Below are 25,133 nucleotides of genomic sequence, written 5' to 3' on the forward strand. Positions count from 1 at the left end.
CTTCCCCCCGCCCCCTGTCTCCTCGCAGCTCAGGCCGCCGAGGCTCAGGCTCCGAGGGTCCGGGGGGTCCGGTACCTTTAACTCGCCCAGCTCCGCCATCTTGAGACATCGCAGGCGCCGGAGCCCAGGCCCAGGGACCGGCGCGCAACTCCCCACCCCGGGGCCGGCCGCAAACATCGCCCGCCCCGCCCCGCCCCGTCCGGCCTCCTCTCCCGGCCTCTCCCCCTCCCATTCCCAGCCCCGCCCGTGCAGCTCCGGCCAGGCCACAGCCACGGCCGCGGCCTCCTCCCCCTCCCCCACAGCTGGAGGCGGCCGCCGCGGCACATCTGGAGCGGAGGGGGAGGGAAAAAACAGAAGCGCTGGGAGCCCCAGCGCTCCCCAAACCCCGACGGGGCAGGCTCAGAGGCAACAAGGCTAGGCCAGGGCATCCGGACGTCCCTTCGGGGGGCGGATAGTGGAAGGAAACTAGACTTGGCGCTCAGATCCGGGGTGAGACTAGGACTCCAAGGTGATGGGGTCCACAGGGACCCAGAGCCGGGGGTTGGGACGTGGAAGCAGCTGGAGTCTTGGATTCTCGGAGTTGAAAGTCGGGATGGCAGGGGGCTACCCAGCACTGACTGCAAGAGATCCCAGGGAGTGGGGTCTGCAGGCTCTGGGGCAGTCTTGGGGCCGGAACGGGGGCGTAACGAGGGAAGCTCTGGACTCCTAGACGTGCGAGCTGTGAGTTTTTCTCCTTCTTCTCCCTCTTCCACCTACCTACCCACCCACTCCCACTTCCAAGTTCAAGAATACGGTCCAGACCTGAAAGCTCGGAGCAGAAAAGTTTGGTGCTGGGGGCGGGACTTACCAGCTCCTGCTCCGGGGGAGGGGAAGGGGCCCCCGGGGCTCCAGGCACGGGACAAGGACGTGGGGATGGCCCAAGACGGGAATCAGCGGCGCTCCCACGGGCTCCACCGCTCCGATTGGGTCCGACACTTCGGCCAAGGTGCAAAGGAGCTCAGTCCAGTCCTAGACTCCAGCTGGGGCCGCCTCCTTGCTGCCCCCCTCCGGGGCAAACCCGCCAGGGCCGGGGAGAGGGGGCGGAGCTAAAGGCGGACCCCGGGGCCCGGAGTGGGTGGAGATTAACCCCTTCTGGAGACAGATTGAGAGTTGAATCTTGGAGTCTGGAGCATAGAAGTTCCACTACCCTCCGCCCCACCCCCACCCCACCCCTAAATTTCCCATCCCTTGGAGCTTTGTGGAAGAGGCGGTGCTGGAGCCCTGAAAACTGAGGTCGTGGGAGCCGAAGGGTACCAATCAAGTACAAGCCCCTTCCCCCTTCCCCACACTGAGATACTTACGCTGGTTATAATGTATACATTATCAGCTCCATAGAAACTTAGTTCTAGGGCCGGAAGAGGCTACAGAAACATTCTAATCTTACCACTTCATTTTACAGATAAGAAAACTGAGACTCTGGGGAGGTTGTTAACTTTCCCAAACTAATAAATGTATAGGAGAGGCAGAATTTGAAGCCCTGACCTTAACCCCAGTGGGGCCAAAGCCCCATTCTCTTTTCTAGGGAACCCGTGTTTTTCCTACTGAGTTGGGGTACCACCCCTCCCCCTCCCGGAAGCCCAGAAAGATATAATTATAGGTGTACCTTGACTGCCCCTCCCCCAACACACAGGCACACTTTCCTAAGATCTCTGAGACATTAACACTCTCCTAGAGGCTAAAGGTGGGATGAGTTAAGTGTAGGAAAAGCTTTGGTAGTTGGGACCTTCCCGGTTCCCCAGTTTTTCCCGGGAGTTGCTAGTCCTTGATTGATGGCTATCAGTAACTGTAAGTCCCTTCTCTGACCAGACAAACAACTCATTTGCAGGCCCAAGAATTAGGTGGCTGACCCTGTCAATCACCTCAATCTAAACACCATCTTTGAGGAAGATTAACTCACTCTATGGTTGGGAGTGGGGAGGAGGGCTTAAGCAACTGGGATCATAGAATTTCAGAGCTGATGATGACCATAGATATCATCCTAGGCAACTCCACCATTTAGTTTAACCCCAGAGATATTTCCTACACACCACATAGGATTCAAAGGAGAGTCCTCAAGTTGAGGTCTGAGAAGTGGAAAATCAGTGGAGTTGGAGTCAGAAGACCAGGATTCAAATTCTACCTGTATGTGAGGCAGCTAGGTTGTACAATGGATAGAGGACCCAGCCTAAAGTCAGGAGGACCTGGGTTCAAATTTGGCTTCAGAGACTCCCTAGCTAGATGACCCTGAGCAAGTCACAACCCCATCGTGGGACCTTTGCCCTTCTGCCTTAGAAAAGGATTATTTCAGCAAGACAGTGTATGATAAACCCAAAGAGCCCAACTTTGGGGACAAAAATCCACTATTTGACAAAAACTGTTGGGAAAATTGGAAAACAGTATGGGAGAGATTAGGTTTAGATCAACAGCTCACACCCTACACCAAGATAAATTCAGAATGGGTGAATGATTTAAATATAAAGAAGGAAACTATAAGTAAATTAAGTGAACACAGAATAGTATACTTGTCAGACCTATGGGAAAGGGAAAATTTTTAAACCAAGCAAGAGTTAGAAAAAATTACAAAATGTAAAATAAATAATTTTGATTATATTAAATCTAAAAGGTTTTGTACAAACAAAAACAATACAACCAAAATCAGAAGGGAAACAACAAACTGGGAAAAAATCTTTATAACAAAAAACTCTGACGGGGTCTAATTACTCAAATATACAAGGAGCTAAATCAATTGTATAAAAAATCAAGCCATTCCCCAATTAATAAATGGGCAAGGGACATGAATAGGCAATTTTCAGATAAAGAAATAAAAACACAATAAGCACAAGAGAAAGTGTTCTAAATCTCTAATCAGAGAAATGCAAATCAAAACAACTCTGAGATACCACCTCACACCGAGCAGATTGGCTAAAATGATAGCAGGGGAGAGTAATGAATGTTGGAGGGGATGTGGCAAAATTGGGACATTGAGGCATTGCTGGTGGAGTTGTGAACTAATCCAACCATTCTGGATGGCAATTTGGAACTATGCCCAAAGAGTGCTAAAAGACAGCCTGCCCTTTGATCCAGTCATAGCATTGCTGGTTTGCACCCCAAAGAGATCACAGATAAAAAGACTTGTTCAAAAATATTTATAGCCACATTTTTTGTGGGGGCAAAAAACTGGAAAACGATAGTACGCCCTTCAATTGGGGAATGGCTGAACAAATTGTGGTTATATGCTGGTGATGGAATACTACTGTGCTCAAAGGAATAATAAACTGGAGGAATTCCATGTGAACTGGAAAGACCTCCAGGAAGTGATGCAGAGTGAAAGGAGCAGAGCCAGAAGAACATTGTATACAGAGACTGATACACTGTGGTAAAATCGAATGTAATGGACTTCTGTACTAGCAGCAATGCAATAACCCAGGATAATTCTGAGGGACTTATGGTAAAGAACGCTACCCACATTCAGAGGAAGAACTACAGGAGTTGAAACACAGAAGAAAAACAACTGCTTGAACACATGGGTTGATGGGGACATGATTGGGGATGTAGACTCAAAAGGACCACACCAGTGCAACTATCAATAATATGTAAATGTCTTGATTGATGACACATGTTAAAACCAGTGGAAATGTGCATTGGATTTGGAGGGGTTGAAGGGGGGGTGAAGGGGAAAGTAAAAACATGAATCATGTAACCATGGAAAATTTTTCTGAAAAATAAATAAATAAAATATTTGAATCTAAAAAAAAAAGAAAAGGATTATTGTTTTTTAATCTACCTGTGTGCTTTTAAGTTAATTTATTTCTCTTGGTCTCAGTTTCCTCATCCATAAGATAAAGGAGTTGACCTAGATGTCCCCTAAAAGCCCTTCCACTAAATCTATGATCTTCTACCCTGAGCTTACCTAGGTAAGTGGTAGGATAGACAAAAAAAACAGAAGAAAATTCAGCTTACTCAACCCTAAGCACCAAAGTGTCAAGGATTGGTTTTATCTAAAGTTAGGTGGCACAGTGGATAGCAATGGGTTTGGAGTCAGAAAGACCTGAGTTCAAATTCAGACTCACACTTTTATTCAGTGACCCTGGGCAAGTCCCTTCACCTCTGTCTACTTCAGTATCCCATCTGTAAAACAGAAGTGATATTAAAGGCACCCAACTTCTCAGGGTTATTGTGAGGACAAAATGAGATATTTGTGAAGTGTTTTATAAGTGCTATTATTATTAATAAACTTTGTGTGGCACCTAATACATTATGTCAATGTTTGTTGAATTTCCCAACCCATAAGCTTGCCCTAGGGAAGTCATCTTCCCTTTCTGGATTTTCCGGTTGCTTCCATTTGATCCATTCAATCCAATCCAACATTCTTCAGGCATTTAGAATACCAAGTGACAGTACTGGCCATCAAGGCTATCTTCCAGTCTACTTGGTCTAATTCCAAGGTCTCACAGTTACCCCCTTTCAGGACACAACACTTCAGCTAACAGCAAGCAGACAAGGTGAGGACTAGGCTTAATGTGTGCTCCATTAGTTTAAAAAGCCAATTTCAGTATCTGAAGATCTTAGATGTTTGTTTTAAAGTAAAATGGTATATTAGATGGAGATTGTTTTAGGGTTCAGAATGAAGGGGAAAGAAGAACTAGCACCAGGCTTCTTTGTTTTACCATCATGCCTCCTTTCCCCAAACCCTTGCATCACAGGCCAAGCTTCCAGAAACCTTGGAGAGAGCCAGGAAGCCTGGCTTCTATTACCAGGGCTGTTCCTGATTCATTCCATAAGTCTTGGTCAGTTCCACTCCCCCCCCACCTAAAAAAAAAAAAAACCCTTTTGCTTCCCCCTGACTCAGTTTCTTCTCCCTTTCCAACTGACTCCATGGCATGTAAAGATGAATAAAACAAATTCTTCTATCTGTTCTCAGCAAGAGCAAGAAGTAAGATTTCTATTCAGATGACCACAAGTAAGGAGGGCCTTTATAATACTTGCAGATGATTTATATATCTCCTCCACTCCTCTATTTCATCCCTCCTTACCTGTCCCCCCACTGCTTAAAGCAGTCTCCATTCCCCAACAACCACTCATTGAAGCTGACCCACCCAGTGGACCACAGGAACAATCCCTAGAGGGGCTAATCCAGATTCTCAGCTGATCTTCCCCTACCCAGACTTGAAGGAAGCAGCTGCACACACCCCCACCCCCACAACCCCTCTCCTTCTGGGTACCACCTCCCCATTCTCCTCTCCTACTCATACTCTTCCCCCTCAACACACTCCCCCCCCCCCTCTCTCTCTCTCTTCCCTTATGGTAATGTTTAAACTTGAAACTCAAGAGCCAAGCAAATTAATTCTATTCAGCAACACTCCAACCCCCATTCCCCATACACATACCAGCCACTGTCCCTACTTCACCCAACATCTCACCCCACCTCCAGATGGGACTTCTGTGTCCAAAAGGCTTATGGGGATTGCGTAAAGGGCACTGTGGGGAGACAGACTGCAAAGATTCCTCCATTGTCGAACCAAAGCCTACTGGCCCCATCAGAAAGTGAACCTGGGCCCACAATTTTTTTGGTATCAGAAAATGCTAAGTAAGGAAATGTCCTCTTCTAATACAGGTCAGCACCCTTTCTTGCATTTTTGGCTGAAGAGAATAGTCTAGGGGACTGAAAATTTCAGTGACTTGCCTAAGATCCACATGACTGGGATCTCAAAGACAGAACTTGAACCCACATCTTCATGGATTCAAAGTCAGCTTCCTATCCCACCTATATCAGGTTGCCTCCTTCAGAGCTACTCAGTGTTTCTCCCACCCTGGCCCCAGATGGAAGAAGCAATGAGATCCAACACCATACTGGCTTCTGCTTTATTTTCCACAAAGCTGGTTTCCTCCATGCTTTTGTTTTCCATCAGTCCTGGCATCCAAGGTCGAGATTCTCAGATCTGGGGTCTTCCAGGTTAGGGAAGCCCAGCCCACACCACTGCTATCGGCCAGCCCCACCACCACACCAAGGCCATGGTTCTGGCCTCTGATGCTGCTTTTGCCTTCTGCAAACAAGAAGAGACCATTAAGAAGGAAACATACATTCTAGGCTTTGCAGTCCCCATATACCCCATGTCAAGTGCTCAAAGGAGCCCCCCTATATGTGAACTAGTCCACCTTGCTTAGAAACAGGGAGGAATGAAATGAACGTAGGGTAGGAAACAAATTGAGGGAATTGGGAATCTCCAGCATTCTTGGATTGTACCATGGGAGTTAACACCACCTCCATCAAGTGCCACCCCCTTTTAACTGACCATGAGCTTATACTAACTCCTCCACCCCAACTCCCCTCAGATGACTTCTTGAACTCTCTCCACCATTAGCCAATCTCTCTACCTCCACTAATCCAGCCTTACATCTGCTCTCCAAAAGTAGCTTCAATTATGGTCACTCACAAGTAACCAGAGGAAGAAAGGAAGGGGAACCTCTTCTGAAACTTCATCTTCCAAATTCTCTTCTCCTCTCTCCAGCCCCTGTTTCCCTATACCTTCATCGTTATCACTAAAACTCACAGCAGAGAAGTCTCTCATCCAGCAATGGCCATTGGAACTCACTCCTGCATCTTGAGAATCCGAAGCAAGATCTTATATTCATCCTGTTCCATATAGCCCTGTGCATGCAAAGAAAATGGGAGAAATGAATGGAGCTGAAGCAGAGGAGGCAGAATAAATAAGAAAGTGGGCAACCTACTTATCCATGCTTCCCAGAAGTCAGACCCAAGATACCCTAATGGGAGTAAATCAGTTCCAGTTAGCACTGAAGCAGAGAGGCAAAGGGACTAAAGGAAGGGTAAGGAACCAAAATATTTGTTCCAGAACCCGAAAAGAAGATGATGCAGAGGGAGAAAGGGTTGTTTCTCTTAAACACAAATAGACACACCACACAAACCACTGCATACCTTCCTATCAGGAGGCAGTGAACAGAGAAGCTCGCCAATACAGAATCCTGACCTGTCCATATGCTTACCCGAGCAGCATTAAGCAGATGGTTCCTGTAGGTGGAAATGATTTCCTGGTGGTTCTTCTGGGAATCCTGGAAATGAACATCAATGAATTGAATCTTACAACCCTACCCTTGAAGACCCCAGAAGCACACAGCAGTGAAGTAGGAATCCATTCCAAATCAATTCCACTCAAAATATATACTTATGAAGCACTCATTACCTGCAGAAAGGTATATCACACACTGGGAGTTCTGCTAAGACACAATGCCTGCCCTCCTAAAAATTATAGTCTTAAGTAGAGAGGGAATATGACACAACCACCCAGTAATGACCATAATGGAAAATAATGTCCCCAAATACATGAGACATACAAACAAAAAGCTAGCTGAAATTATGGGCTGGCATACACCAAATCCCAGGGCTAAGTAAGGATCTACTCATCATGGACTCTGCCCACAGTCTTACCAGTCCCCAGCAAATACTTGACAGTCTCCCTCAGCATCCTTTTCAGAGTTCTCCAAAACTATGACCTACCTGCAGCTGAAGCACCAGGCGGGTATTTTCCCCACGAACAGCAAGGACTTCAGCTGACATTTGCTCCAGTTTCTTCAGCAACTCCTTAATCTGGAGTCAGAGTTAGAAGAGAGAGTCAATAACGTCAACCCAGAACTCTTGTTACCTCCCTATCTCACTCCCACACACAAAAGGCATCAGACTAAAGGGGCAGCTAAGTAGCACAGTGGCTGGAGTGCCAGATCTAGAGTCAGGAGGACCTGGGTTCAAATCTAGCCTTGGATGCTTCTCAGTTTTGTAACCTTGGACAAGTCACTTATCCCCAATTGCTTAGCTCTTGCTGCTCTTTTGTCTTAAAATTGATACTAAGATGAAGATGAAGGTTTAAAAAAAAAATACCAGCTCTATGCCCTGACAAACAACACAAAATTAAGTAGAGACCGAAATACATGGAAAGGAAGTTAAGGTCCTTTTTTCTTGGGTCCAGTTCATCCATCTATGTCCCCTCCCTTCCTTGAAAGCCTGGCTCCAAACCTGCAGGAAGTCTTTTAACTAAGCCCCACCCCATTTTGATCATTCCTTTAAACTTATGAACTCTGGGCTAAGATCAATTGCCAGTTGTTTGATGGTTTTCTGACATTCTTAAGTTATTTCCCATACTGATCAGCTAGGGTAATGGCAGTCCTTTCAAAGTGATCTAAATTGGGCTTGGTTTTTTTCCTTGTGCAAGAGGTTGTGAACTCACTAAGGGAAGTTCTTCAGGGTTTGTAAGTCAGTTGTTTTGGAATTCAGAATGTATTTCCCCTTAGAAACAATGCTAAAATGATGAGTAGGTTCCCAGAGCCAACCCACAAAATGCCAGAACATCATTTAAGCACGCAGAGATAGAGCTGGGACTTTAGAAATTATTTGGGACGATTTCTTTATTTTTTTGAAGAAGAGCCTGAGGTCAAAAGAGATTGTGACTGCCTGTGGTAATACTACAGGGCCAGGGCATTTTCCACCACCATCCCAATAGAAGCCTTGTGCTATTGGATCCCTCCAGGTACACTCCCACCCTCCCAACACCCTCAGGAGAGGGACTAAATCTTCCATTTCTCCATCCTCCCTCTAACACCTTGCAAGGCCTCTGTAGCCACCATCGGGGTATTATCTGGCCCATTTATGAATAGAATTGGGTCAGTGGACTGCCTCAGGACCTTCAGCATCCTTAGCTCCAGTTATCTGGAGCCCCCTGGCTAGCTCAGTCTTCTTACCTTGGCCTCCTTTTCTCTGCAGGCCGCAATGAGCTGGTCCATCTTCTCTTTGAGCAACTCACCAGCCTTCTCGAATTGCTCCGAGCGGCCCCTCATCTCCCTGGCCTGGCGCTCCTGCTCAGTGGCCCGGGCAGCCAGCTCCCGGCTGCGCCGCCGCTCCTCGGCCACAGCATCCCGCAGCTGGCCTGTCTCCCTGCAGGCGCTGTTGTACTTCTCCAGCAAAGCCTTGAGCTCCTGGCCCCACGACTGTGCCTGGGCCACTAGGGACGCCCGGTTCTTCTCCTGCTGCTTCAGGCTGACCGCTTCTCGCGCCCGGAGCTCCGCCACCTCCTCGGTGGCCTGGTACAGCAGCTGCTTCAGCTTCCCAATCTCCTGGCTCTTCCCCCCCATGGTGGCCTGCACAGCCCGCAGCTCCTCCTCCAGTTTGCCCAGGTCCTGCTCCAGGGCAGCTACCTGGGGGACAGCCTGGGGGGCCCCACCATCCTGGCAGCCGCCCTTTAGTCGCTGGTTTTCTCTCTCCAGGTTGGTCATCTCCCGCTGCGCCTCTTCATACCTGGCCACCAGGGCTCCCACGCAGGCCTGCAGCTCCTCCAGGGGGTCTGAGGCCGAGCCCTGGGGGCTCAGGTCGGGAGGCAGGCGATCCCTCAGCCCCTGCAGACCTGTGCTCTGGGCCTCCAGGCGCCGGCGGAGCTGCTCCGTGGCCTCCTTCTCGGCGGCCAGCTCCTCGGCCAGCAGCCCCACGCTGCTGCGCAGCTGCTGCAGCTGGCCCTGAGCCTCGGGCCTGGGCATGTATTCCCGCTGCAGCCTCTGGCCCAGGGCCTGCAGCTCCCCCTGCAGCCGCTGGCGCTCTCGGCCCAGCTCACCCAGCTCCTCCAGCAGGTTACTATTGCTCAGCCTCAGGGCGGACACCTCCTTCTCCAGCTGGCCCTTGGGCCCAGGGCCCTCCGGAGCTCCGAGGGGCTCCCCCCGAGCTTCGTGGGCCCTCTCCTCCTTTGCCTTGCCTTCCTGGGCTGGGCTCGTCAGCAAGGCGGCTTGGCCTTGGCGGGAAGCCCCCTGTGGGGCCTCTGGGCTCTCCATATGCAGCCCGGCTTTGGCCCGATCCAGTCTGGCCAGCACCTGTTCTAGCCGGGCTTCCATCTTCTCCCAGGCGGCTGCAGCAGCCTCGGCCTGGCTGGTGCCCCAGACCCCTTTCCCAGCTGGTCTGCCCAGGACCCCTCTGGCAGCATCCTTGTCCCTCCACACAGCAGTCAGCTCCTCCCTCAGCTGCAGCAGGAGCTGACCCAGGGCCACCATGCCTGCGGGCTCAGCCCCGGGAGTCCTCCTTTTTTCCTCTCTCAGGGCAAGCAGTGGATCTCCACTTCCATGACCTGGCACGACTCCTCCAGGCACCTCTGCCAGCTGTTCTCCCTTGGTCTTCCCTGGGGCCTCCTCCTCTGGACTCTGCAGAGGGGGCCTCTGCCCCTCCGGCTGGGCCTTCCCCTGGCTTTCACACTGGAGCCCTCTGGCAGCCTGGTGCTGTCTCTTCAGTTCTTGCACCTGTTCCACCAACAGGTCCAGGACACAGCCCTGCTCCATGCCATCCCCCCCAGGCCGTGGACTGAGACCTTGCCCACCTGGGTCTCTGGACTCCTTGGCCAAGAGTAGGGCTAGCTCCTGAACCTGCTCTCCCACTCGACTCTCCAGACCCTGGCAGGCTGTAGCCTGGCTCTGACACTCTTCTGCCTTTTTTACCAGCTCCTGCTCCAGCTGGAACACTTTCTTTCTCTCTGCTTCATACTTCCTCCTCCATTCCTGAGGGCTGTGCAGCTCCTCACCTCCTTCCTCTTTGTCATCCTCTTCCTCTGGCTCTGCTCTTATTGGGCAATTAGGTGGGGAGCCCTAGAATAAAAACAGAGTGAGGTACAGCTCTGAAAAGGGGGCAACACTGTGGGTAGAGCTCCAGGCCTGGAAACAGGAGGTCCTGGGTTCAAATCAGATTTCAAACACTTCTTGCTGTGTGACCCTGGGCAAGTCACTTAACCTCTATCGCCTAGCCCTTACCATTCTTCTGCCTTTAGAACCAATACAGAGTATTGAGTCTAAGACAGAAGGTAAGGGTTAAAAAAATAAACAAAAAATACATCCTAAAAGAAGTCCTTTCCCAAGCCCAGGCCTTGGATACTTTCCCACAGAGGCACTTGGAATAAGGTTGTCTAGAATATGGGGTTGAAGAAAGCGGGGCAGAGATGACATTCAAAGGGAAAGGCTTTGCTTTTTACCTGAAATGAGAGGTCGAGCTGTTGAGCCAGTCCTTGGCCTGTCAGAAAACAACAAGTGTCATTTAGGTTGCACCTTTGGTTTACAGACTCTGATAAAGAACCAAAGTACCTATCTGGAGCTACCTCCCCCCAAAAAGTGCAATGGCCCTTCTTCCTCATGAGAATGTCAACTCCTTGCGGGAGAGGATTGCCTTGGCTTTTGTATTTGTATTTTGTATCTCTGGTGAGCAGCATATGTGGCACTTAAAAAGTGCTTATAGCTATATTGTTGTTGAATTCACCATCAGATCTTCTATTAGACCAGAAGATCGAGGACAAAGTCTTCTCTAGATTTTGTACTTCTCCTAGCACCTAGAACTGTTCAGGCATACACCCAGGAAGTGTTTAATAAATATTTGCTGGCCTGAATACTACCACTGGAATTCATGAGAAAGGAGCCAGATAGCATGTGCTCCATGCTCTCCAAGCTTCTGACTTGTTCCAGGATGTGTGCCTTTCCGAAGAGGCATTGCCTTTCTCTTAGTTGATAATAATAATAATACCTAACTTTTATAGAGAGCTCTAAGATCTGGAAAGCACTTCACATTTACACATAATCTCAACTGATCCTCAAAAACAGCTCTTTGAGACAGGGCCTCTTAGTAGGCTCTTTTGCACATGACAGAACTGAGAATTGCCCAGAGGCACACAGCTAGTATATGTCCAAGACAGAATTTGAATTCAGGTCTTCCTGACTCTAGGTTTAACATTTTATCCATTCATCCTACCACCTAGCAACCTCAAACCTGGGATGTATTGTAAATTCCCACCTAAGAAGACTGTCCTAAGAACGAAGGCTTAGGTAGCTGGGGCTTTATAGACTTGCCATTTTGGCCAGAGATGTTCTTAGTCAGAGTTGCCCACAGGAGAGCCAGGACTTCTTTAAATAATTACATAGCTTTGCCCTTTGGAATGTGGGGTGCTCACTTTTTCATCCTAAAAGAATTAAGTCCTGACCTCAGACACTTCCTTGCTGTGTGACCCTGGGTAAGTCACTTAACCCCAGCCCTTACCACTCTTCTGCCTTGGAACCAATACCTAGTATTGATTCTAAGATGGAAGGTAAGGGTTTTTTGTTTTTTGTTTTTTAAGAATAAAATAAAATAAAAATAAATCATTTGAATATAATGTTGCTATGACTTTGAGAGGGAAGGATGATTCTAGGAGGAATCTTCAAAGCTACCTATAAAGTCCCTCAAAGCCACAAAGGTTTAGGAATTCGGTGAGAAGAATTGGTTTGAGGATGAGGAGTGATGGAGGAAGGTCAGGTCTAGATTATCTCACCTCCACGCTGGCGGCGGTTCAGAGCCTGGCGTAGCAATCTCCACAGTTCCTTGTCTTGGGTAAGCAGAGCATAGTACAAGGCATCATGACCCATGCAGTCCACAGCCCCTACATCTGCCCCGTGGCTCAAGAGCAATTCTGCCACCTCTGCACTCCCCTTCTCACAGGCCAGGATCAGGGCTGATCTGTGGGGTGCAGAGGGGTGTGTTAGAAAACTGATTTTTTGGAGCCCTGGCTCTTACTTACTCTGTTGGTTATCTAGAAGCTTCCCTGGCTTCCTTCAAGTCTCAGTTAAAATCCCACCTTCTCCAAGGCTTTAATCTTTCCCAGTCTTTAATCTTAGTGCCTTCCCTCTGAGATTACCCCCAATTTATGATATAGATACATATAGGGATAGATATATAGACATATAAACTCTAGACATAGATATCTTGTTTCTATATCTTTGTTTGCCTGTTTTCTCCACCATTAGACTGCGAACTCCTTGAGAGCGAGTCTATTTTTTTGCCTTTCTTTGTAACCCCAGAACTTAGTACAGTGCCTGTCATATATTCTTATTCAGTCATTTCAGTCATTTCTGACTCTTTGTATCTCCATTTGGGGTTTTCTTGGCAAAGATCCTGGAGTGGTGTGCCATTTCCTTCCCCAGCTCATTTGACAGAGGAGGAAACAAGAGGCAAGTAGAGTTAAGTGACTTGCCCACGGTCACACAGCTAATAAGTACCTGAGACTAGATTTGAACTTAGTTCTTCCTGACTCCAGGTGCAATATTCTATCCAATGCCCCACCTGGCACATAGTAGATGTAAATGCTTGTTAACTGACTGACTGGAGGGGTGAGGGTAGGGGGTCATACCAGCCGTGTGGCAAAGCCTCTGGACTTGGCCAATAGGCCTGGAGATAGTTGTGGCAAAGAGCAGGGCAAAAGGATCAATAGCTGAAGGGGATAGGGACACAAGGCACAAGAATTATTTTCCTGGGGGCAGCTGGGTGGCTCAGTGGATTGAGAGCCAGGCCTAGAGACAGGAGGTCCTAGGTTCAAATCTGACCTCAGATATGTCCCAGCTGTGTGACCCTGGGCAAGTCACTTGACCCCCATTTCCTAGCCCTGACCACTCTTCTGCCTTGGAGCCAATACACAGTATTGAGTCCAAGAAGGAAGGTAAGGGTTTATTAAAAAAAAAAAAAAAAAAGAATTATTTTCCTGATCCTTCCCAAGGAAAAAGGGGTAAGCACAGCTCAGTCACATGACTGGGGCAGGAATCATTTCCGATATATATATATATATACACTTGCATGCCCCACTTCCCCACCATTACACCTTGTGGCACAAGAGACAGGACAATGGAGCCTGAAATCTGGTTTGGAGAAAAACTGGGGTAAGGTTGGGGCTGGGGGCTCACTTGTCTTCCTTGTCTGTGACGTTAACCCGGGCACCTCTCTGCAAGAGCTGGGCACAGATGGCAGCATGTCCACCCTGTGATGCAATCATCAGAGGTGTCCTTCCATCCTACACAGGTGGGGAATGGAGGCAGCTAAACAAGCCAGAAAATGCCAGAGGCTGAGCATATCTCCTCCCTCCTCCTGCCAACATCCCCGCTGCAAACAACTTGATGGGAAGGAGGGGAGCAGGCACCCCCTACTCCCTCATTACAAATAGAGACCCATAGCTTTTCCCTCTTAATTGCCTGCAGAACATGGAGCCTTGACCCTTCTAGCAAGGGATAAACAACTTCAAGGCACTGGATTTAGCCTACTTGTCCTCCAAACTAATTGTGTTCAAAGATAGCAGCTCCTCTCTTGAAGGCATTCTCCTGGGACACTCACGTTATCGAGAACATCCAGAAAAGCTTCATGATCACAAAGGAGCAATACACTAGAGGCGCAGCCAGATGACGCTGGTTTATGTGGGATTGAAAAAGAGTTGGAGTCAAGAGGAGGGCCCAACGGCATCAAGGCAAACAACCCTGCTTAATCCAAATTCCTAGAAGGACCCTCAGCTTTTTCTGTCCCAACAAGTCATCACCACCACCCTACATACACTCTCCTATCCCTCAGGACCCCCAACACTCACCAGCCCAGTGTAGGGGGCTTCGGTTTTCTCCATCCACTGCATCTTCATTGGCACCATGCTGGGAAATATCAGAATAGAATTGGCAGGAACCCTATAGACCACCCTCCCAACCATTACCCCACCAATCATCTCCCTCCTCTAAGTCATAGCATAAACTAATGGGGCAAAAATTATGGATGGGCAAATGGAGAAAACAAAACCCTAAGGAACCAGCTATGGACAGTCTAGTACGGTACAATCCAGAAAAAGATCAGGTCATACAACAAAACAAAATTTAGTACAAATAGCAATTGTGAGCACTGCTGGGACTTCAGGGTTCATAGCCATAACTGGGACACTAGAAAGGAACTTCAAAGAGACAGTATCGACGTTTTCCCAACAGCCTCTACCATTTTGACTTTTCTGGGGTTGCTTTTACAAGTTTATCTTTCATGTTTCTGCTCCTCAGCTAGGTCGTCAGCCCCCAGTGGGTAAACACTATGTCTTTTCAAAGATCACCAACAAACTCTTCATCACTGAACATAATGATCATCCTCTTGGGCCTCCCTGCAGCACCTGACACTGTGAACCACCACTTTCCTTGGGCATATCCTCTTCTCTCTTGGCTTTAGAGATAGCATTCTTTCTTGGCTCTCTTCCTCTTTCCTTAGCTTCGCACTTTCTGGCTTCAATTTCTCCTCTTCCCAACTCCTTAATATATCTCAACCTTCTGACTTTAGTCCTCTTTTCTTCTCTTTCCATCCTCCCTCCTTTGGCAAATTTATTCATTCCCATGACTTCATCCATTACTGTTTCTGTGAATTTCCAGGCCAGACCTCTCCTCTGAGCTCCATTTCTCTGTCTCTCATTGCCTGTTGGCTTTGTCTGCTTGCCTTGCCATCATTTCAAAGTGGACTTTTTCCAAAACGGAGTTTATTCAACTCCACAAACACCTTTAAGGGCCTGCTTTTTTCAAATCACTGTGGTAGTTGCTGGAAATCTGAAAACATACTAGTCTTCAAGGAGCTTATATTCTACTAGGAGAATGCGACACGTTCATAATTATATGCGACATATAAAAAAGAAAGTCAAGAGGGAGAATGCTACAAACTGAGGACTGGAAGGAGAGAGAATCAGGAAATGGTTTATCAGCTTACATAATTGGCAACACTGTGGAAAGCAAACTGACCCTGGAATCATAGGCTCTGGATTAAAAACTCACTTCAGGGGCAGTTAGTGACTCAGTAGATAGAAATCTAGGCCTAGGAATGGGAGGTCCTGTGTTCAAATTTGACCTCAGATATTTTCTAGCTACGTGACCCTGGGTAAGTCATTTAACCCCAATTACCTAGCCTTTATTGATCTTCTACCTTGGAACCAATGCTTAGTATGGATTCTAAGATAGAAGGTAAGGAGTTTAAAATAAAATCTCACTTCAGATGACTACCTAGGTGACCTTGGGCAAGTAACTTCCCCAACACGGGTATCAGTTTCCTCATCTGTAAAATAAGAAGGTTGAACTGCTCTGATTAGCCTCTAAATGGCTTCTTGAAGTCCCTTTGGGTCTTTGATCCGATGATAGTCATTCACATCTCTTTCCCATGTTCAAAATCTTGGTGTTGGTGGTAGCTAGGTGGCTCAATGGATCAAGGACCAGGCTCAGAAATGGGAGGTCCTGGGTTCAAATTTGGCCACATATACTTCCTAATGGTGTGACCCTGGGCAAGTCACTGAACCCCCATTGCTTAGCTCTTACTGCTATGCTGCCTTGGAACAAATGCACAGTACTGATTTTAAAAAAATCTTGGTGTTATCTTTGCTTTTTTCTCATTTTTTTTTTACCATTTTAACTGAATATTAAATCAGTTATCACTGGCCTGTCAGTTCTAACTCTATCATCTTCCCATCTTCTCTATTCCCACTGCCCCCAAAGCAGTACGGGCCCTCACTATCCACCTAGGCTATTATAAAAGCCTCTTAACAGACCTTCCTGCCTCCATTCTCTCCTCAGTTTACACATGTTGTTGTTTAGTTGTGTGTGACTCTTCATGACCCCATTTGGGATTTTCTTGGCAAAGATACTGGAGCCATTTGCCATTTCCTTCTCCAGCTCATCTGACAGATTAAGAAACTGAGGCAAATAGTGTTAAGCAACTTAAAGTCACACAGTTAGTAATGTCTGAGGTCAAATTTGAACCCAAGACCTCCCATCTCTGAGCCTGGTCCTCGATCCATTGTGCCACATAGCTGCCCTCTGTCCTCATGAAGAAGGCTGGTCCTGCTCCTGCTCTACTCAAGAATTTTCAGTAGCTCCCTATTTGTCTTTTTAATAAAGTCCATATTCTTTTGCCTGGCATTTAAAGCCCTCCACCACCTTGCCCAACCCCTGCCTCTCCAGTCTTATGCTACTCTTTTCTCCATGCTCAAGCTAGACTAGATCATTTAATCACACTCTATACTTCCCTCCCTTCATATCTTTGCTCACAGTTGCCTATGCCTGAAATGTCTTCTAGCTCCATCTTCATTGGCTGAATTCCCACCTACTCAAATCTCACCTCCACTCTGAAGCCTTCCCAGGTACCTCAGTTAATATTGAGCTTTTCCTCATAATATCATGTAGCATTTCCTTTTGTAGCTCCGGATATACATAGCATTTTGTAGTTATCGGTTTCACATTTTGTGCCCTTCTCTTGACTGGAAGATCCCATGAGGGAGCTGGTAAACCATACCAAGTTCCAGCATTTTCCCTCTCTAACATGTGCCCCCACTATGATAACACAGTAGGTGGTCGATAAATGCTGGTTTGTACATAGTGACGTATTACCCTCACGAAGCTCTCCTGAGCATCACGAGAATTTACCCACTCTGCTTGGTGAAGACGGCCCCGAGATAAGGGAGTTATGAGGAGCTAGTGGTGAAGCTTGTGGAATAGTCCTACAAGGCAAAGTTGGACAACATCCTCCCTGTACCCCCATCATCCCACCTGCAAACTCCATACCTGTAGCAGGACCTTGACACACTGAGGCTGGCAAGAAATAGTGGCCAAGTGCAGGGCGGTGCTTCCTGGAAAGAGAGATGGGGAGGGGGACCCACACAGCCCTGGTGACTCACAGGGAGGGAGAGCAAAGACGCACAGATAATCAGAGGGAGATTAGACAGAACAGCTTATGGTGACACAAGGCCAGAAATTCCTGTTCCCCCAGTGGTTGGGTCCTTGCTGTGGGGTGAGGGTGAGTCACACCCAACTTTATGGGGAGAGCCCCTGTAGGGACGCTGGCTAAGGCATGCTACAGAAACAATCATGGGACCTGTGGTCAGAAGCTCTCCCAAAGGCTCTCTTCTCAAGGAGAGGGCAAATCGAAAAATCTCTCTGGAACTCACCATCCTCATTCTTGCTGTTGATTTCAGCCCCATTTGTCAATAGTACACTTAGGCACTCCGTCAACCCTTTGGATGCTGCTAGATGGAACCTGGCCAGACAGAAGGAAGAGAAGGATGAGGTGGCTGGATGGGGAGCCAAGAAGGAACCCATTCTCGATAAACCACCATCCCCTACCACCTCCTCCCTAACCCATCACTAAAGACACTTTGATTCTAAGCTGGTTGGCCCAGAAAGGGATGGCAATTGGCCAAGAGATGTCATAGAAGAAGGAGACAGAGGCAGAAAGAGAAGCCAGAGTTCCTGTTCCTGGGTAGCCTCAAACTACTCAGGGGATAAAAAGGGAATTGAGGTCATTGCTTCCTACTAAATTAGGCACAGGAGAAATCCAGAGACCCACAGGTGCATTTGAAGATGGACAAGCAGCTAGAGACTGAACAAGTCAGGTATCCAGAGGTATTCTGGCAGCAGGAGAATGCTACTGGTCTACTCTACCACCTCCAAATTTACTTCATCTGAACATGTAACTCCTATGATTCCCATTTCACTCTTCAAATCCATTCATCCTTCTGTTTTTCCAAAGAACAAATACCACCTTCTATTTAACTGGTGTGTTATTTTGGTATTTATTTAGTCATCATGATGCCCTCTATATGTCCATTGGTCAACTCCTAGTCTCTTGGAGCGTATGCTCCTGATAGGTAGGTTCCATATTTAGGGAATTCACTTTGTTGAGTTTTTTTTTTTTAATTTTTTTAAAACCCTTACCTTCCATCTTGGAGTCAATACTGTGTATTGGTTTCAAGGCAGAAGAGTGGTAAGGGCTAGACAATGGGGGTCAAGTGACTTGCCCAGGGTCACACAGCTGGGAAGTGTCTGAGGTCAGATTTGAACCTAGGACCTCCTGTCTCTAGGCCTGGCTCTCAATCCACTGAGCTACCCAGCTGCCCCCAGGGAATTCACTTTGTACATGTATATGACCCTGGATGCTCCTTTAGATGAAAAGAGGAAGCAGATTCTATTTGATTAGCTTGCCCTAACCCCTATCCCATCTTCTAGAGCAGGGGTCAGCAATGTATGACTCTCGAGCCATATCTGGCTCTTTCGAGGGCCAGATATGGCTCTTTCTGCAGGAGCCATAAAGTCCATTTTTTTTTCAGGCGCTGTTATAGGAGCGCGCACTGTGAGCACTGTACGGCTCTCACGAAATTACATTTAAAAAAAATGTGACATTTATGGCTCTCACGGCCAAAATGGTTGCTGACCCCTGTTCTAGAGGAACAGGAGCTGGGAAGGGGAACAAGAAATCCTGGAGCTTCAGGAGGACTTACTTACGGGGACTGGCCGTGAGAGTCAAGCTTGGTGGGACGGGCGGTCTTCCTGCAGGCTAGGGCAGACACCCGATTCACATCTCCCCGCTGCACTGCTTCTAGGAGTTTCTGGTCTCGGCGGTTCCATTTCTCTACCTGTACCATGAGGGTGGGGAAGGAATTGGAGGAGAGGAGAAGAGAAGAGAAGAGAGGGGAACAAAATAAGGTGCCAATTACGAAAATTCTGCCAATATAAGATAATTGCCAGGGCCAACCCTTGGCAAAATTATGAAGGATGTGGTTTGTGTTTTATAATAATGATAATAATAATAATAATAATCACTACCTCTTCCCCCCTTTTCTTCCACCGTCACTGTAGACACCATTGATAGAGAACTGAGAACCACTGTAGATTTGTGTCTTTCCATTTGATGCAGTTTACATTGTTGCATAATTTTATGGTAGTAAAGCTTTTTATTTATAAGATCTGATGACTGTGAGGTGGATAATGCTACTGTCCTCATTTTACAGATAAGGAAACTGAGGCCAGGAGACAACTTGACTTGCCAAGGACATTTTGCTAGTCCTCGGCAGAGGTGGATCTCCAGGGCTTTCTCCATTCATTGCACAACTCTTTGGGGCTCCACCTCTCCCTTAATGGACTTTGGTAATCTTTCACCCACTAAGAAGTGGACATATCCCCAGGTGCTGGCTTCCTAAAGAGGTATAATCATTTTCCCTCTTCCTGCCTGCCTCTCCTCCCTCTTAGCTGAAGCCTCCCAGCCCTTATCTTTTTCTCTAGCCAAATTGTCAGCCTACTAACCTGATGTACAAGTGGGAGAAAGTTAGAGTACCGACTCGGGACTGTAAGCAAAGCAGGAGAATTTGAACAGAACCTCTGGAGACAATGTCTCGTCTTTCATTATTGAAAAGGAACGCACTCTGGGAACATTTCTGACCACACAGGAAAGGAAAGGGGCTTGAAAGATGTTGCTGAGCTAGCCAATACAGGGCCAGGACAAGCTTCACTCTCTGCTCCCCTATGAGAAATAGCTAGTTGGTGAAGTGGACAGAGCCCTGGACCTGGAATCAATAAGATCTGAGTTCAAATTTGACCGCAGGCATTCACTAGCAGTGAGAATCAAGTCACTTAACCTCTCCAAGCCTCAGTTTCCTCATCTGAAAAATAGGAGTGGTAAAAGTATCTACCTGCCTTGGTTATCTTGAGAATAAAATTAAATGATGTTTACGAAGTTTGAGGCAGTGGATAGGACACCGGACCTGGAATGAGGGAGACCTGAGTTAAAATCTAGACACAACACTTTTTAGTTGTGTGACCCTGGAAAAGTCACTTAACCTCAGTTTCCCCAAATGTAAAAAGTAGGGATAAAAACAGCATCTACCTCCCACAGTTGTTGTATCAAATAAGATACTATCTGTAAAGTGCTAAGCACAGTACCTGGCTCATAGAAGGTACCATATAAATGCTTATTTCCTTTCTCCCAAAGTGTTTTACAAACCATAAAATACCAACTAAATGCTAATTATTATCATTATTATTATTATTATTGTTATTATTAGCTATGGGTGGCAACATATCCTTGAGATGAACAGCATAGGAGTGGTTGATTTGAAAATTATAAGTGCTGGGGGCAGCTAGGTACTACCAGTCCTGGAGTCAGGAAGACTTGGGTTCAAATCTGACCTCAAACACTTCCCAACTATGTGACCCTGGGCAAGTCATTTAATGCCATTTGCTCAGCCCTTCCCCTTCTGTCTTAGAGCTATTACTAAGACAGAAAGTAGGAGGTAAAATAATTTTAAATGTGTATTCGATAAGCTTTTAAATTTAATTTTTCCTTTTTTCATTGAATGCTCAATCCCAGAGCAATCCTCTTAGACTCTATTCCTTTTCCCCCACATCTGCCAGACCTTTCAGAGACAAACTGGACTAGCCTGCCTAAATTCTTGGCTTGGATCCGCTCCAGTTTTTGTACCAGCTTTCTCCATTATTGATTTGCACTGTCAGTTCTCAAAAAGGTAAACTGAGGCCCAACAGCTTGCCCACGGTCACAGGTAATTACTGATGACCAAAGTCCTGGTTCCCACCCTGTTTTGGTTTTTATTTTTTAAATTTCCCATCTCTAACCATTTGGCTCTGTGTTTCGGAGCAAGGGAGGGGAGCCCCACATTTTGTTTCCTAGTCTATTCCCTGGGCCATTCAACCTCCCTCACCCCTACCCCACCCCTGCATCCTAGTAACAGCAAACAAAAGGCAGGGATAGGTTCTTGGCTAAGCCTGGGCAGGTGACAGGGAAGCTCAGCACTCTTCTCCCCCCTCTTCCACCAGCTGTCCCAGACCACAGCCACACCTGGCCATGTATTGTTCTTCCACGAGAGTTTTGGTGAACATCATCACGGAAAGTGGCAACAGGCGGGGATCACAGAGAAGGGAGAAAACAGCTGGGGCTGCATGCATGGAGAAGCCCGCCTCTGACTCCAGATGGAGATTCGTACACGGTTTCCACAGGTTTGCTAATGGACAGAGGAATTTCTCAGCTGCTTCTGCTCTCAACTTTTCAATAGGAAGGATGCCCCAATCACGCGAGGCATTCAACATAAGTGAATCGAAATTCATATTATACCACCTTACATTTATATCCTCCATGACATCCTTTTATTTTACTTTTTAACCCTTATCTTCTGTCTTAGAATCAATACTAAGTATCAATTCCAAAGCAGAAGAGTGGTAAGGGTCAGGTAATTGGGGTTAAGTGACTTGCCCAGGGTCACACAGCTAGGAAGTATCTGAGGCCACATTTGAACTCAGGATCTCTCATCTCCAGGACTGTCTCTTTATTCACCGAGCCACCTAGTTCCCCCTCTACTGCACTTTTTTTTTTAAAGTACATAGATAGATTAATTGATAGAGTGAGATATTTTGTTTTTACATAATCCAAGTTCCCTCCCTGCCTCCTTCCCCTTCCCTTTCCCAGAAAGTCAATCCATAATACAGATTTTTTTTAAAAGAAAAAGATGGGGGCAGTTGGGTGGCTCAGTGGATTGAGAGCTAGGTCCAGAGATGGGAGATACTGGGTTCAAATGTGACCTCAGATATTTCCAAGCTATGTCCCCTGGGCAAGTCACTTGACCCCCATTGCCTAGCCCTTACCGTTCTTCTGCCTTGGAGCCAATGTACAGTATTGGTTCTAAGACAGAAGGTGGGGGTTTAAAAAAAAAAAGAGGAGAGGGGGTGTCAGGATGGAGGAAGGAATCAGTAAAACTGATCAATACAAAGAAAAATTTGACAAGATATTCAATGTTCCACATCTGTGTACTACTCATCTCTACCAAGCAGCTTCCACTATGCTTTTGCCCTGATGCCCAATCCTGGCACTAAGGTGATCTGGGTTCTTGGAGGCTCTGCCAGAAAGACACAAGCTCTGGCAAGCCCTACCAAGCTGGAGGGGCGAGGACCGACAAGAGCCTCCCCAAGTTTGGAGACGCTCATTCATTAACAGAAGTTTGGCTGCCGAGGGAAGAAGGAGATATGGGGAAGGGGGTTCAAGTTTTAGGGTTTGGGGTTTTATTTTGTTTTTGTTTGTTTGTTTGTTTGTTTGCTTTTAACCCTTAACTTCTGTGTACTGGCTCCTAGGTGGAAGAGTGGTAAGGGTGGGCAATGGGGGTCAAGTGACTTGCCCAGGGTCACACAGCTGGGAAGTATCTGAGGCCGCATTTGAACCCAGGACCTCTTGTCTCTAGGTCTGACTCTCAATCCACTGAGCTACCCAGCTGCCCCCTTTTGTTTTGTTTTTTTGCCTCATCATGTCATAGAAAACTTGGAGATCTTGAATCAGCATTAATTTTTAAAAAAGGGCCTGAGATGATAAAAATGTAGATCTTTTGAAGTATTTTTAAAAAAGCAAAAGTGACATACAAATCAATAAGTTTAAGTTTTGCTTTTAAAACCCTTACCTTCTGTCTTAGTAACAATTTTAAGATAGAAGGGCAAAGACTAGGCAAATGGGGTTAAGTGACTTGCCCAGGGTCATACATCTAGGAAGTGTCTGAGAACACACTTAAATCCAAGTCCTAGACACTTCCCAGCTGTGTGACCCTGGGCAAGTCACTTGACCCCCATTGCCCACCCTTACCACTCTTCCACCTAGGAGCCAATACACAGAAGTTAAGGGTTTAAAAAATAAAAATAAAAAATTTAAAAAAATCCAAGTCCTCCAGGTTTGGCACTCTATCCACTGTGCCACCTAGTTTTGAAAATATTTTCCCACCTCCTGCTCAGCTTCCCAACCACCCTATGAATAGATAAAAGGAGATAATGATGCCTGCCCCAACAAATGAGTTCTGCTCTCACTGAGAGGTGGTACCATACCAATTATTCTTTGGGTGATATGAAAACTTCCCCTTACTCCAACTCCTAACAATGAATGTACTCACCCTGGGACTAGAATCCAGGGGTTCTGACGTCTAATCATTGGTCCATACTAGTTTCCAATTTTATAATTCTTATAAGGGGTTAATTTTGGAAGCCATTCAGAACAAAGTAGAATCCTGCTCTGATAACTTTTCTCAGAGATCCCTTGAGGAAAAAGTCTTCTAAACACCACAGAGCAAATTCTTAGAGGTGTCATGGTTCTGTGGAAAGTGCTAGACCTTTGGAGCAGCTAGGTAACTCAGGGGAGAGAGTACCAGGCTTAGAGTCAGGAGATCTGGGTTCAAATCTAGCTTTAGACACTTCCTAGCTCTGTGACGACCATGGGCAAGTCACTAAACTCCAATTGTCTAGCCTTTGCAGCTGTTTTGTCCTAGAACTGATAACTAAGACAGAAGGTAAAGGTTAAAAAAATTTTTTTAAGTATTCTGACTTTGGAGTCAGAGGACCCTTTAGGATCAAATCCCAAAGTCACACCTTGGATGTCCTCAGGTAAATCACCTTACTTCTCTAGGCATCAGTGTTCTCATCTTTAAAATGAAGGAATTGTACTAAAAGTTAGCTTAAATTGTAATTGGGAGGGGCAGCTAGGTGGCTCAGTGGATAGATAGATGGGAAGACCTGGGTTCAAAACTGACCTCAGATACTTCCTAGGTGTGTGACCCTGGGCAAGTCACTTTAACTCCAGTTGCCTAGCATTACCCTTGGAAATGATATTTATACTGATTCTAAGACAGACAGTAGTGGTTTAAAAAATGTAATTGGGAAATATATGGCAAAATAAATAAAAATACATTAGGATGAGACATAACAATATGTATTTTTAAAAACCCATCCCTTACATTTGAGAATCAATACTAAGTATTAATTTCAAGGCAGAAGAGCAGTACTGGATACGCAATTGGGAGTAAGTGGCTTGCTCAGTCACATAGCTAGGAAGCTTCTGAAGCTAGATTCAAACCCAGGACCTCCCATCTCTAGGCCTGGTTCTTAATCCACTGAGCCATCTCGATGCTGCCTCAACAATACATTTTAAAACTAAGTCAGTGGGGCCCACAGGGATGCTTATGTATGGATTGGCAGCCAGTTTCTATTTACATTTGCATTAGATGACCTCTATAGTATCTTCCAGCCCTATAATTTTGATTCAGACAATTTGGCAAAATAATGCAAGTGGAGGATAAGCCCTGATTTTCCCAGGCAGTGATAGCAGAAGTACATTATCAACTATTTTCAAGGGCCGAGACATCCATAGGAAAGGTGCTAGGGAAAATCTCCACCATGAAGCACTCCTTACAGCAGACAATAGCCTGAATTTTCCAAGGGAAGTTACTTCCCACTCCTTGTTGGGATTAAATAAATTAATGTACACAAGGTTCACTATAAACTTAAAAATACCCTATAAATGTAAGCTGTCACAATTTTGATTGGCATTTGCTGAGCTGAGTCAAGAAGATGCTGTAACTCCTTAGGCCAGAAAGATTGGGTCAGGGCATTCATCAAGAGGAATTGAGTTACTTTCCTTCCTTCCTTCCTTCCTTCCTTCCTTCCTTCCTTCCTTCCTTCCTTCCTTCCTTCCTTCCTTCCTTCCT

At 46.6% G+C, this 25,133-nt stretch overlaps 2 protein-coding genes across 3 annotated transcripts in view; both read right to left on the reverse strand.

Annotated features, from left to right (window-relative positions):
- The window catches only part of PIAS3 (protein inhibitor of activated STAT 3), a 15,484-nt gene extending 14,154 nt beyond the window's left edge, over window positions 1-1,330 (reverse strand). Inside the window, exon 1 of one of the 2 annotated variants that reach the window (XM_044672567.1) lies at window positions 848-1,330. Coding sequence is in view for 1 of the 2 variants with exons in the window: in XM_044672569.1 (XP_044528504.1) it covers window positions 76-99 (24 nt within the window). In the remaining variant the exon portion in view is untranslated. Of the gene's footprint in view, window positions 1-75; window positions 100-847 lie in introns of those variants that run through there. The other variant, XM_044672569.1, reaches the window with a different exon arrangement.
- Window positions 1,331-5,856: 4,526 nt separating this feature from the next.
- On the reverse strand, window positions 5,857-19,256 carry ANKRD35 (ankyrin repeat domain 35). Its single transcript, XM_044675546.1, is given in 13 exon segments — window positions 5,857-6,062; window positions 6,570-6,667; window positions 7,024-7,089; window positions 7,535-7,624; window positions 8,770-10,647; window positions 12,080-12,083; window positions 12,272-12,535; window positions 13,753-13,859; window positions 14,177-14,247; window positions 14,424-14,481; window positions 17,401-17,465; window positions 17,784-17,872; window positions 19,117-19,256. Coding segments are annotated over 12 exon segments (2,892 nt in total). The 3' UTR covers window positions 5,857-6,062; window positions 6,570-6,607.
- Between the last annotated feature and the right edge of the window lie 5,877 nt (window positions 19,257-25,133).

The sequence above is a fragment of the Gracilinanus agilis genome, chromosome 4, assembly GCF_016433145.1.
Source record: "Gracilinanus agilis isolate LMUSP501 chromosome 4, AgileGrace, whole genome shotgun sequence".
Taxonomy (NCBI): Eukaryota; Metazoa; Chordata; class Mammalia; order Didelphimorphia; family Didelphidae; genus Gracilinanus; species Gracilinanus agilis.